Genomic DNA, 12,633 nt, shown 5'->3' on the forward strand with positions numbered 1-12,633 from the left:
TACGAGCATCTTCATGCTTTAGTGGCAGATCTATTTTTGCAGGCTTCCGTATGAGCGTGTCCTATTGCTCAGCCAAACAGATTCAGCAATTTCCCATCCATAAGCAGCTCAGCTGTCTTTACATCCCATTTAGGCAGTGGCACTTCTATTTCCAGATCTGCACTTTGAAATGTGCTCTCTTTTTCCTCGATTTTGATGTTTGTCACTTTGCGTGCAGAACATGTGGATCGAAAGGACCACTTACACAACGGCGTACAAACTTCCTGGCATCCTGCGCTGGTTTGAAGTCAAGTCAGTCTCCACGGTGAGTACGAAAGGCCCGCGTGCCGAGCAGACCCTCTAATCAGATGAGGCTCTGCACATTTGCATCTAACCAATCAATATGATTAGTCCACTTAAGCTAAGCTGGACCAACAACAAGACACGTTCTCTGTTAGCCAGATGGCTCCCATTGATTTACCAAACACTCTTGTTTCCAGTGAAAAAAGCCTCTCTGCACAAATACAACTTGAGAGGCCTGTTCAGACAGGAAGTCAGCCTTTATTGTTTCTTGAATATGTTTATTTTTCTAATAGAATTGTTTTTATTCTCAATTCAATTGGAAGGTTTCTTTGAAATTTTTAGTGTAACACATGAGTTATGACACCTAATTATGCTACTCTGGAAAAATCCTTGGATCTGATTTCCATGACTGAAATGACTCATTTTACCACTCGTCCCTGGACTGTTAAGGTCGAAGTTACATTTTTCCTTGGCGGTTGCTTATTTAAAGGGCTGCTTTCATGCCTGTGTTGTGATCTGACGTGTTTCCTGTGTGGTGAAGGATCGTGAAGAAAAACAGATAGATAAGTTAGACAGGAGATTGCCCCTTTGAAATCTGTATTCCCGTACATCAACACAAATGTTCTACTTAGTCAGATGATTCTGCTTCGACCAGTCCCATTCATGTGTGTAAGGGCCAAAAGAGCCTCTCGCATTGATTTTTTTTGTTTAGGGCATTTTATTCTTCCTTAATATTCAGCAAATAGCACCAGATGGCTCTCACACATCAGGCAGCTTGTGCACTTAATTCAGTAGAAAAATATGCTGGTTGTGTCCTTGCCCTAATCAAAATGAAGGCGTTCCAGCGTTCTCCCCCGCCTCTTAAGTCTGCGTGGTGGAGTCGAAGTCTGTCATAAGGATTCAGAGCAGTTTCTTCCTCCAGGCTGGGTTGGAACACGCTGTAAGCAGCAGCTTGCCCTCCAGATGAGGCGGGGAGAGGCCAGGTCTCCAAGGTCAGACTCGCTATTTAAAGCCTAATGACTAGGCTGAGATTCACAAAGCTTAATCCTTCCATCTGACAATTCTTTTTATCAAGCTGGCCCGAGACATACTGGCACACACTGGAGATTTGTCTCCCCGCCATGACATCTTTACCTTTCTCTACTCAGCTCTAAATGTGACATTTACTCAACAAGCTGCTCGCATCCCTTGTAAACCTCGGTAGTTCTTTTCCCTCTCCATCCCTGTTGTGAGATTGCCACTTCTCAGGTCAAGCGTTGCTTTTGCAAAGCTCTGAAATGCAGCAAAAGTATATTTTAATCAGAAATGCTGGTCTTTTTTGGCTGTTGTAGGATTAAATGTTCCCTAAACCCAATTCCTTTGAAGTACAGAGACAGCCTGTATACTGTCCATATTAATAGTATTTGCTATAATAATTGATTTGTACTTTTTAATACTATCTGTCACCATGAACCCCCTCTGCTGCACAGGAGGAGATCAGTCCACTGGAGAACGCCATGGAAACAATGCAGCTGACCAATGAGAAGATCAGCAGCATGGTGCAAAGGCATCTCAGCGACCCCAACCTCCCCATCAACCCTCTCTCCATGTTGTTGAATGGGATTGTGGATCCAGCTGTCATGGGAGGTTTTGCCAACTATGAGAAGGTAGTCATTTCTTTACTATTCATCAATAATCGTACTTCCCTGGTGCTACCTTTGGCTGTAAATCACTGAAAGTCACTTAAATCAGTTCTTGTCTCCTTTCTAATGTTTAACTAAGCTTCAGCAGCTTTTTTTAATTTTTTTTACACATTCTGCCATGTACACTGCAAAAGGAGGTAGCTTGAAAATACTAAAGGACACTAATCTTAAGAAAAAAATCACTCAAAATCTAGAACCGAGGAGTTCCAAACATTCAAAAAGAGAAAAATAAGCTATAAAGGAACTACTTCCTATGAATGTTACACAGCCCAATAATTTAGTAGTATTTCTTTGCTAGTTCTAAGCACAAGTTTGAGTTTTTATGTACCTAATTGTAGTTCATTTTGATCACAGTGACATAGTGTAATGAGTGGAAATGACTGATTTTAGAACAAAATGAGAATCCTTTCTTAGTGCAAGTTGGCCCATTTTTATAAAACCCTTATACAATCTGATTTTTTTTTTTGTGTAAATGTTTTCAGTCATGTTTCATTTGTAACTGTTTATTTAAGAGCAATACTTTGTATTTATTATTTCATTTGGTACAAGTTAAAAGAAATCTGCCAATCGATCTAGTATTTGTCTAAGATTATTTCAAATAAACTGTGGTATCCTGCCCATTAAAGGCAAAATAAAATCTTGTGATTAGCTATAAACACTCACATTTTTGTGAATTATCCTGGTAATTTGAAATATCATATTTCAAAAAAAGATGGAATTGCTCAAAAGAGTTTAATGTCTTTAAAGTACATCTATACTTCTTTCTCAATTATATTCTAATTTAGGGACTGCAATAGGTCAGTTATCCTTATTTCTAGACCAGAATCTTAAAGTAAAACTGGAATTAAACATGTAACCCTTGTGCTATCTTAGATGACCCCACCCTTACATTGACGTGTTCTCCCTACCATGACAAAGGTGGATAAAGGTGGAAAGATTTCATGTAACTCATGGACACCCAGTGAAGATCACAAATCATCGAAGAGAAACAGTTCAGAGCACTGTCTAGTGGGTCTAGATGACCCAACTCCCAATGTTAAAATGCCTAGGATAGCACAAGGGTTAAGATGATTTATAAGCAAATATTTACTTTCAAACTACTATTAAGATCAAACTTTCCAGTCTCCCTAAATCAAACAAGTCTTTTTCACAAATGACTTCCCTCCACCATTCACAAATAAAACATCTGCTTAGAAATATTACCGTAATTTCCGGACTATAAGCCGCTACTTTTTTCCTGGCTTACAGCCGTGCGGCTTATTCAGTGACGCGGCTAATTTATGGTTTTAATTAGCGGCCGCCATGTACGTATTTTCGGACACAGTGAATGGTTTGTATTCTCTATCTAACACCAAGCACAAGTCATTTGTTTTTCAACACACCTCTTAGCAGCCAAACAGCATGGACCTCATTTCAGGTCTTAGACACTTCAGTCATGGTTCAACAAAACAAAACACGCATGCCCAGCCGCATCCCAGAATCCTTTGGTGCCATTAGACCCAACGTGCACGTGATCGCCGCTACAATATGATGAAGCTTTCAAGTTAAAAGCAATCGTTAGAAGCAGCGTGAAAAAATCCACCATCACCAACGGGTTTGGAAAAGCTGGTCAGCTGCGTGACGGAGAGAACAGCGCATGGAGTGAATTTACCTCTGAGTCATAGTGACTCGGCTGGCTGCACGTAAATATGTGGGAATAACATCAGCCTTTATTTTGTCGGGACCCGACTGGAAACACAAATTGACGTGATCGTTTTAACGGTTTCTAAGGACTGAGCGGAGTTTTGCATTGAAACGCTCACAGCCTCCGTGTGAGCTGGAGACTGCGTGTCGTGTGAGCTGCGGGGCCGATGGCAGTCTGAAGGCTCCCACACGTAACAACGCATCCGCCCCTCATACACAAAACGTACAGGATTAAGTCCGATTGCTCTGCACAGACACAATTTGCTCCGTTCACCGGCGCAATGGGGACGAAGCGCTCCTCCTTGAAGCCGCCCTGGCCAGAGCTGTCGGAGAAGATAGGAACGGGAGACAAGGAGCGCGCGGGAGCGCACGGGAGACAAGGAGCGCGCGGGACCAACAGTGTTTGTTGTGGAAGGAAACTTCTGACCCACTTTTCAGTCGCCGCTGCTTTATTTTACTGGTGTGTTTTTTAACCAGCCCTGTTACTCCCATAACGCTGCCGCGACACAAGCGGAAGGAGAGCTGTTCCCGTTCACCCCTCCATGCACTGCTGATACTTGCTCATTCTTAAACACGTGCAACAGAATGGCGAGCCGGGCATTGGCCCCGCCTTTAGCCCCTAAGACTCATGGGAAATGGGGGATCGCGGATGTAAATTTCCTCATCATAACTGAGGGATGTAATGTTGATTATATGGTTACTGTTTGTAATTTTATGTATGATACCTAGATTGTCAATAATAAAAAAAAAATAAAAAAAACATAACTGAGGAACTTGTGAACAGAATAGAGTTCCATGCTGTTTGGCAGCTGTAGATATACTCAAATACATGATCCTGAGGCAAAGCTGACTCCATCCACTGTGTGCTAATGAAGCACACTTACTCTGGGAGTTAGGACGTGATTTGTCAGGATGACAATATTGCCTAATACATACGGCTTGTACTCTGACGCGGCTTGTGTATGTATAAAAGTAGTAAAACACGTGAAAATGGGTGGGTGCGGCTAGTAATTGGGTGCGCTTTGTAGTCCGGACTTTACGGTATTTAAAATGGAAAAAATAACTTGTTTCATTAGATTTACTACTTTAAATTAGATATTTTCAAGGTCAAATGACTCACCTTAAGATTTACTTTCTTTACATCTTATAAAAAAGTTACTAGTAAGTTAGTTTTATCTTATATTGATTTGGTTTGATTTAATTTGATTTATTTTAAGCATTAATTGTAGTCAATACAATATAAATTCAAACAGATTTATCAAACAGAAATTATGGAATGTATAGATAAAAAACACAGTAATAAAGCAATGACACAGTTTGATTAATTAGCTATAGTGATCATTAACTAAGTCATGTAGAGCTTGATTCAGTAAACATTAATTATTCACACTTGATATCAAGTGTATTTCAACTGGAAAATAGACAAAAAATCTTGCAAAGATTGTTTTATTTTCTAATGTAAAATAGTCTACATTGTGTTTCGGTTTTAAAATATAAGTTTTGACCATTGTCATATTTTATGGTTATAATGTTTTCTTTCTTCACTTGAAAGTTCTTTTTTGTTTAAAACCTGAGATCTTTGTTGTTTAAAATCCTTCAAGGCTTTGATACCACAAATTGGAAAAATCTTCTTTCACATCTTTTGAAATGATTCATTCCAATACTTTTGTGAATCTTCCTTTAAACCAATTGCTTATTCTTTTCTTGGAACATATTTATACTCATGTGGTGATAGATAACTTGTGAGACCAAAGACAGACTTCTGGTCACTCCTCGTAGTGGGGGGGGGGGACATGTGATGGAGGTCACTGGTGTCTAGATTCATTTTTTGGTCATGTTAACAGGAAATCCCAAAGCCCCCCCCCCCCCCCCCCCCCATTTCCCGTCTGGTCCCTGCCACAGATCTGTATTACATTATAATGAGATTTTTAACAAGCTCTTCCTGAGTATATTAGATCTCTTCCATTTTTCATCTGTATATGAAAAGGCTTATGCCAGTGCCTCTGTCTTGTCCTTTTCAGGCCTTCTTCAATGACAAGTACGTGCAGGAACATCCAGAGGACCTTGAGAAGATAGAGAAACTGAAAGACCTCATTGCTTGGCAGGTGAGACAGATGCTTTTAGTGGGATTTTTCTTTGTTTTTTGTATTAGTCTTATAGTCAGTTTCATCGAACACGTCACAGGTCAGGACAAACTGCCTTGGCCAGCTTGAAACATGCTGTTTACTGTGAAAATGAAACAATTTATTTCATTCAATGTACTTGAGTGTAGCAGATAAACTTGGAGGCAAAAATAATTTAAGATTAACAGGCAGGTGTGGAGCCTTGCAGTCTTGGCCTTTTACCTGAATAAAGGCTTTATAACCAAAATTTGGCTTTGCCTTACAGTGAGTGCTAAAGCTGTAGATCTTTTTCCATGTTCCACACCTCAACCTCTCCACTTTGGAGAGTTAGTGTCCAAGAATGGTAGAATGTTATTCCTGCTGTGCGTTTTTGTACCTGAGATTCCTTACCATACAAAGAAAATTATAGTTTTTTTTTATAGATAAGCTTTTGTGACTCAAACCTTAATAGAATGCTTAAAAAAGAGGTTCTGGAAGGCTTAGACCTTTAATTATCCACTCGGATCATCTCTTGATCTACTGTAAAATCGTTCCCTGTGGTCTTTAATTATGGTAATGCAGTTTTTAGTCAAACTCAAAACACCTCCGTCGTTTTCTCTGACATAGTTTCTACATAGCGGCAGTAGTTCATTAGAAATTTGCCTTGGAGTTGTTGGCGGGGCTAATGGCGTGGCTCCGGAGTGCCCAGAGAAAACCCCCTCATGCACAGGCAGAACATGTAAACTCCACACAGAAAGGTCCCAGCTGGGATTCGAACCTGGGTTTTTTTGCCGTGAGGTGAAAGGGCTAACCACTGCATCAGTGTGCAGCCAACAACCGTTCAAATCTTCATTGAAAGGTCAGGGGCTGGATTAGATATTGCATCCAGCCAGACATTACATTATGTGAAAGCTCTCCCTGTGTTGTCCTTCTTTATATGTTTCTTCTCTTTCCTGTTTAGCTCTGAACTATGGGTCACTCTAAAATCTAGGAATCAATGTTTTCTGCCTTACGGTTCATCCAAGATTTCAACACACATACCAGAGTTTTCTGTTCACTTGCTCTTGATGTCGACACAATAATGTTGCCGTCATCGTCATCTGGTCGAACTTTAAAAAGTTGTATTTGTGAAGCCTTTTGTCTTTACCTCTAATTTCCTTTATTTTTACCACTAAAGTCTTGTATCCATTACACATTTAAAGCCCAATGACTAGGCTGAGATTCACAAAGCTTAATCCTTTCATCTGACAATCAAGTTTTATCAAACATTATATTTGCACTGAAATGTGTTTTTCTCTGTTTTCTAGATTTGCTTAATTCCCATTTTCACAGTTCAAAAAAATCAGTTTCCTGCCTCATTATTCACTTGATGAATGTTTAGCACTGTTTATAATAAATCTTTTCTATTTTTTTCCTTTTTTTATGTATGCAAAATTAAAAATGTCCTAAGTCGTGCTCAGAAATGCTGTTATGTTCAAAGTTTATGTACTACATAATAGTAAAATCTTTCATTCTTTCCGGATCCACTCTGATCATCTTTTGATCTATTTTAAAAGTTTTCCTGGTTATGATTATTCTGTTTTCAGCCAAAATCAAAAAACCTGCGTAGTTTTCTGGGACATAGTCTCTGCAGAGCGCCAGAAGCTTGTTCCAAATTTGCCTCTGAATTGTGGGCGGGACCGATGGCGCTGAGCAACCCCGCCCCCTTCCACCCCTCGTTGCGCTGCAGAGCAAAGCGCAGCAGGGAGCTTGTGGCTCGCCCACTGTATTTTCTATGTCACAAATGCAATACTTTTTTATTAAATTACATTTTTTCATTAGCTCCTGTTTCCCGATTGGAATAAAGAAATCATCAGAAATGCGATTTTAAGCGTAATTTTTTCTTAATATATGTCCTCCATCTTCAGAAAAATGCCACAAAAACACCATTTTATTTGAAGTGGGTCTTTAAAGCGACACAACTTTTCACAAGTATTTACATTTGATATAGATTTTTGCTCAAGTAAACAAGCCAAGTATCTGTTACTTATCAGATTTCAGTTTTTCCTTCCAAAACTAAATCAAATACATGAGGTTGACTATTTTGTCAGCGTGTTTGTAATGTCTGGGCTTTTTAAACGCAGCACCAGGTCTCCAGTGTTTAATTATGTAACATTGATTTCTGCCTCAACAGAGATCTCTTTTTTTTCCTCACTTCCCTAATCATTAAACGGATGTCTCTTAGACCAATGCACTGAAGAAAAGGCTTCTTAAAAAAAGTTGTCTTCATGTAATTAAGGAAGCGTGTGTGATTTAGCATATAACCAGAGTGTGTGATACAATAAGCTTTATCAGTGTGCTGCCACCAAGCAGAATTCTGTTGCCATGCCGCCACTCAGTCGCTCTCAATCATCTTTAGGTCTATAAAAAGATGTGGGTATCCTGGGAGACGTGGATCTTGCCTTAGCTTTCACTCTTACTTTCTTTTTCTTGTCTTTCCAGCTCCTCTCCCTCCTCCTCCTCCTCTTGCTTTGTACCCCTGCTTCTTGTTCCTATCCTTCACCCTTTTTTTTGTAAACCTCCGTTAATTCTCCCATCCAAGAGGTCCCAGCAGGGATGATGATGGAGCTGCTCAAAAGCAGGGAGAGATCCATGCCGTGTCTGTCTTTTCCTTAATCTTTCTATGATTTAGCTTTGTTGGGAACACCGCAGTATCACTCGTTGTCATTCCGAGAGCAGGACACTTGCTCAGTTGTTTTGTTGCTCGCTGTGTTCATCATCCAGATGCCATCAGTGCATCCCAGTGCGTCAAAGCTGTTGTACTCCAGATCCTTGTTTGAAACCCCAGCTAATGTGTAAATAAAGCATCTTCTATTTCAGGTGATTACAAAAGATTGCATCACAGAGGCGAACTGGTGGTATTCGCCTGCAGAGTGGAGTCACTTCCTGCCACAGTCTACTGTGCAGGGGCAGTTTGACCTCACATGAAAGGCAGAAAGGCGCGCTCGCTCCAGAGAATATCAGGTTAACTCCTGCTCTGCTTCGCCTTTACTTGCCCACCTGTTAGATTGCTCCTTTGTACCTTGAGCCGCTGCTTTGATCTATTTTTTCCAGGGTTTTAGGGGAATATATTTATTTATTGGATTCATTCAAAGGTATCTAAGCATAAGCTGCTTATTTCTCAGCTTTAGCTACGTAACTTCAACGCAGAAGACAAGTCTGTGAATGTTTGCTTAGTTGCTAAGGCTCGTCTGTTACTGCATCTGACTCCAGCATCTCTGCTTGTTTCTAGTGATTTATTGTGCAATTCTTAACAGCCCTACCACAGCAAAAGATGCCATGCAGCACACAAAATAACCTCTCTTGTGATTTAACACAGCTAAAATAAAATAGAAATCCTTATATGCTGCAAGCTCCCCAAGGAATGACGCTTCCTCATCTCTCCAGATTTAGTGAGCAGAGCTTGCTGACACTGACTGTGGCATCGGGGTTCCCTAATTACCAGCTTTCAGCACTTTCAGTTTCTCCTTTTAGCATCCGTGCTGGTGTTATGTTTTTGTGGCTCACCTGCTCCTTAAAATGTGTGAGACAGCATCGAACTTGAAAGGGTTCCTTGCGTCACAACCTGCGTCAGTGATGGAGAACATCTTGCTCTTGTCTGTGGAGGTAGCGAGTCTGAACTTTCTCCTTTTGCGTGTTCGGTGTTTGCCATGTGGGGATCTTGGTGCTGAAAGGAGACAGGGGGAGAAGAGAATTCTCCTTAACATCATTTCACCTGCTTGTTTGTTTGCTCCTAAGCGGATCTACATTTACCGGTTGTGCTGATCATGCAGAGCCGGAGGCTTTAAGGTCACTTGCATTAAATTAAATATCAGCAGGAGGACGTTGATGTGTTCTTCGGGGAGAAAAAAGAAGAAGAAAAAAGTCGGCATGTGGCCATGCTCCCTTAAATCTATTAGGTGAAGGTTTTTCATGCTCGTCTTTTGTTTCACTAGATTCCACATCTCGCTGAAGGTGTTCGCATCCACGGAGAGAAGGTCACCGAGGCTCTGAGGCCTTTCCACGACCGCCTGGAGGCCTGCTTCAAACAACTGCGCGAGAAGGTGGAGAAACAGTACGGAGTGAAGACTCTGGTAGGAGCTTTTTTCTGTCCTTGAGATTTTTCATCTTTTCATTTTTTTAATACAAACATTCGTGCAATTCTTCATTTTCTTTCAAGTGTTTTTATGAGGTAAGATCTTTATTTGTTGAAGCTTTTATTTTGGCATCTTGCAGCTTTTAGGCTGTTACTTCTTTCAGTTTTTGAAAAGCTTAAAAGATGAGTAAAGTATAAATTGTAAAACACGTTTCCAGTTCTATTTTACGGTAAACTTCTTAAAAGTAGGAACAATTAAAAATTTTACTTGGATGATAATATGAATAAAAGTTTTTTTTTAAACTAACAGAAAATTCTTGTTTGGAAAAGATAAAGTACAAAATCAAAATCAGCATTTTCTTTTAGTCATTTCAGACACTTTTACTGATTGTTTACTTTATTTATGAAACAATTTTTTGCTTCCACTTATTTTCCTCGAGGCAGATCAAAGTTAGAAAAAAAATAGCAGTGACACTTTTAGCTTTTTAACTTTTGTGCCTGAATTTAATGCAACATTTGTTCAAACTTGCAAATAAAATACATTTTTGAAGTTTTCTAAACGGTATGGTAACAGATCTTAAGGTAGCCAAAGAGGCACCACCTCTCATGTCTGCTTCCATCAAGATCTTTTTTTTTAGCAAGTTTGCTCAATTTAAACTTTTTAATGCTCCTAATTAAATTAAATAGTTGCTATTTCACAATAAAAGTGAAAAATAGCAAATAGCTTTTCAAGAGTGAATTTTAGAATGCTTAAGTCTGCTTTGATACCAAACATTCAATAAAAACTTTATGCCCTTTTTAAATCATTCACTTTCACTTGTTTTAAAGTTTATTGTACTTTACATAAATTATTTTGTCCTATTCTTCACACTGCTTAGTATAGATGATGTTGCAAAGAAAAGCAAAAAGAAGAATTCATATTTTCTATTTCTTCAATGCGCCTTATGAGCTCCATGAATACTGGATGAGCCCTCGTCATGCAGATTTAGAAATCACACATGGCTACGTAATGATCTCTCAACTGTCTGTAAATGTTTAAAACAAGGTTCTGTCCTCGTCTGTCTCACGCTCGATGCGGGCGCAGCAAAAAGAGGTGGAAAATTCTGCTCAGCGGCTCCTGCTTGGAACTTTTTTAGTCATCATATCAGGAGGAAAATACTTCTTAGTCCTTTTTACCGACTACTCCCCTAGGCACTACCTTTTTCTACTGTAATCATTCAATTTATTGTTCATCAGAATAACACAAAGATGTATGATAAAACTCTATATAATCCATGCAATCATTTTGGTTTATGTTGTATTTCCGTTGTTACTTTCACATAGTTGTTAGGGAGACAAACTGTCCAGGGACGACAGACGGAAAACAGCCTTTTGGCTGCAGAGATGCTTTTTAAATGCCCAATGTGAAAGAATCTAATAGACAGATAAGTAACTTCAACTTAAAAATAATGAGATGTGAAAAAAAGCATCACAAATTAGCCTTTTTTATGTTTTTTTTTGACAACCAAACCTCTATCGTTTAACTCCTTTCAATATAAATTCAGCTTCCACGCACAATCAGCGATGATTACTGATCGAGGTCATTAGTTCCAGCTCGTACAGTGACACCGTTTCCTTTTCCTGTGGTGTTAGCCGGCAGCAGATGAGCGGCGGGGGCCTCGCCCGGCCTCCATGGTGCGCTCCTTCACGATGCCCTCCTCCCAGAGGCCGCTGTCTGTAGCGTCAGTCACCTCCATCTCCTCGGACAACTCTCCCTCCAGGCCTGGCTCAGACGGGTAACACTTTTCAATGCTCTTAAAATGCCCTTCTTTGGATTCTCATTATGTTTTTTGCACGAATCAGAGGCTCAGAATGTGAAGAAAAGAAAAAAAAAGCATTGCAGCATTTTGCTTTGAAGAATATGTGCAATGTTTTTGCAAAAAATGCTCCTGCATGAGTCGGCATACTGTACAGTGGAACTTCAAAGGTGACTGCATTAAACTTGACTGCTGCTGTATTGCTTTAGCTTCGCCCTGGAGCCTCTACTACCAAAGAAGCTTCACGCCAAGTCTCAGGACAAACTGGACCGGGACGAGTCTGAGAAGGAGCAGAAGAAGGAGAAGAAGAAGGAGAAGAGGAACAGCAAGCACCAAGAGATCTTTGACAAAGATCTGAAAGCAGCTGAAATCAACCAACCAGCGGAAGCCGTCATCCTCTCAGAAACGGTAGTGGGGTTCTTCTGGGTTTTTCCTCTTTATGTTGTTAGAAACCTGCAGAACAAGTCCCCTTTTTAATTATCATATAAGGTTTCAAAGAATCAAGGACTTAATAGGATTCACTTATTCTGCATTTTGGAGACATTTCACACTAAATACGTGCGATCATAGGGCCTAACGGGAGCTTGAGCACCTGTCCTGTTTACCTCCTAATAAAAAGTGCCCTCTGTTTTTACTTTTTTTTTGTTTTTGTATAAACATTAATACAGTTCTGTTAGAAACACTAGACAAAAATGTGGCAACAAAATCCCCCGGTATTCTATCAAACCCCTTTTCTTGTAACCTGGGAGTTCTCAGCTGCCGCTTCTGTCTTGGCGGTTCCGCTCGGACTTGGAGCCACCAGAGAGAATTAGGGACAGGCGGGGACAGTGAGAGAAGCTGCTGCCCCACGGAAAACTGAAGAGACGATGTGACAGTAAAGCTACTTGAATCTGAGAGCTCTAAAGAGTCGCCGTCCACTGACTGAACGAGCTTAAATATGGTTCATATTTTAGAAAAACGCTCTATATCAGTCA

The 12,633-nt window shown here is 40.1% G+C and overlaps 1 protein-coding gene across 4 annotated transcripts in view; it reads left to right on the forward strand.

Moving 5' to 3' along the window:
* The window catches only part of dock1 (dedicator of cytokinesis 1), a 176,926-nt gene that overhangs the window by 158,737 nt on the left and 5,556 nt on the right, over positions 1-12,633 (forward strand). For all 4 annotated transcript variants that reach the window (XM_023949686.1, XM_023949687.1, XM_023949688.1 and 1 more), the window contains 6 exons: positions 218-304; positions 1,752-1,928; positions 5,669-5,752; positions 9,724-9,861; positions 11,496-11,638; positions 11,869-12,067. In XM_023949686.1, the coding sequence (XP_023805454.1) occupies positions 218-304; positions 1,752-1,928; positions 5,669-5,752; positions 9,724-9,861; positions 11,496-11,638; positions 11,869-12,067 (828 nt within the window). The remainder of the gene's footprint in view (positions 1-217; positions 305-1,751; positions 1,929-5,668; positions 5,753-9,723; positions 9,862-11,495; positions 11,639-11,868; positions 12,068-12,633) is intronic.

This window comes from Oryzias latipes, chromosome 19, assembly GCF_002234675.1.
Source record: "Oryzias latipes chromosome 19, ASM223467v1".
Classification (NCBI taxonomy): Eukaryota; Metazoa; Chordata; class Actinopteri; order Beloniformes; family Adrianichthyidae; genus Oryzias; species Oryzias latipes.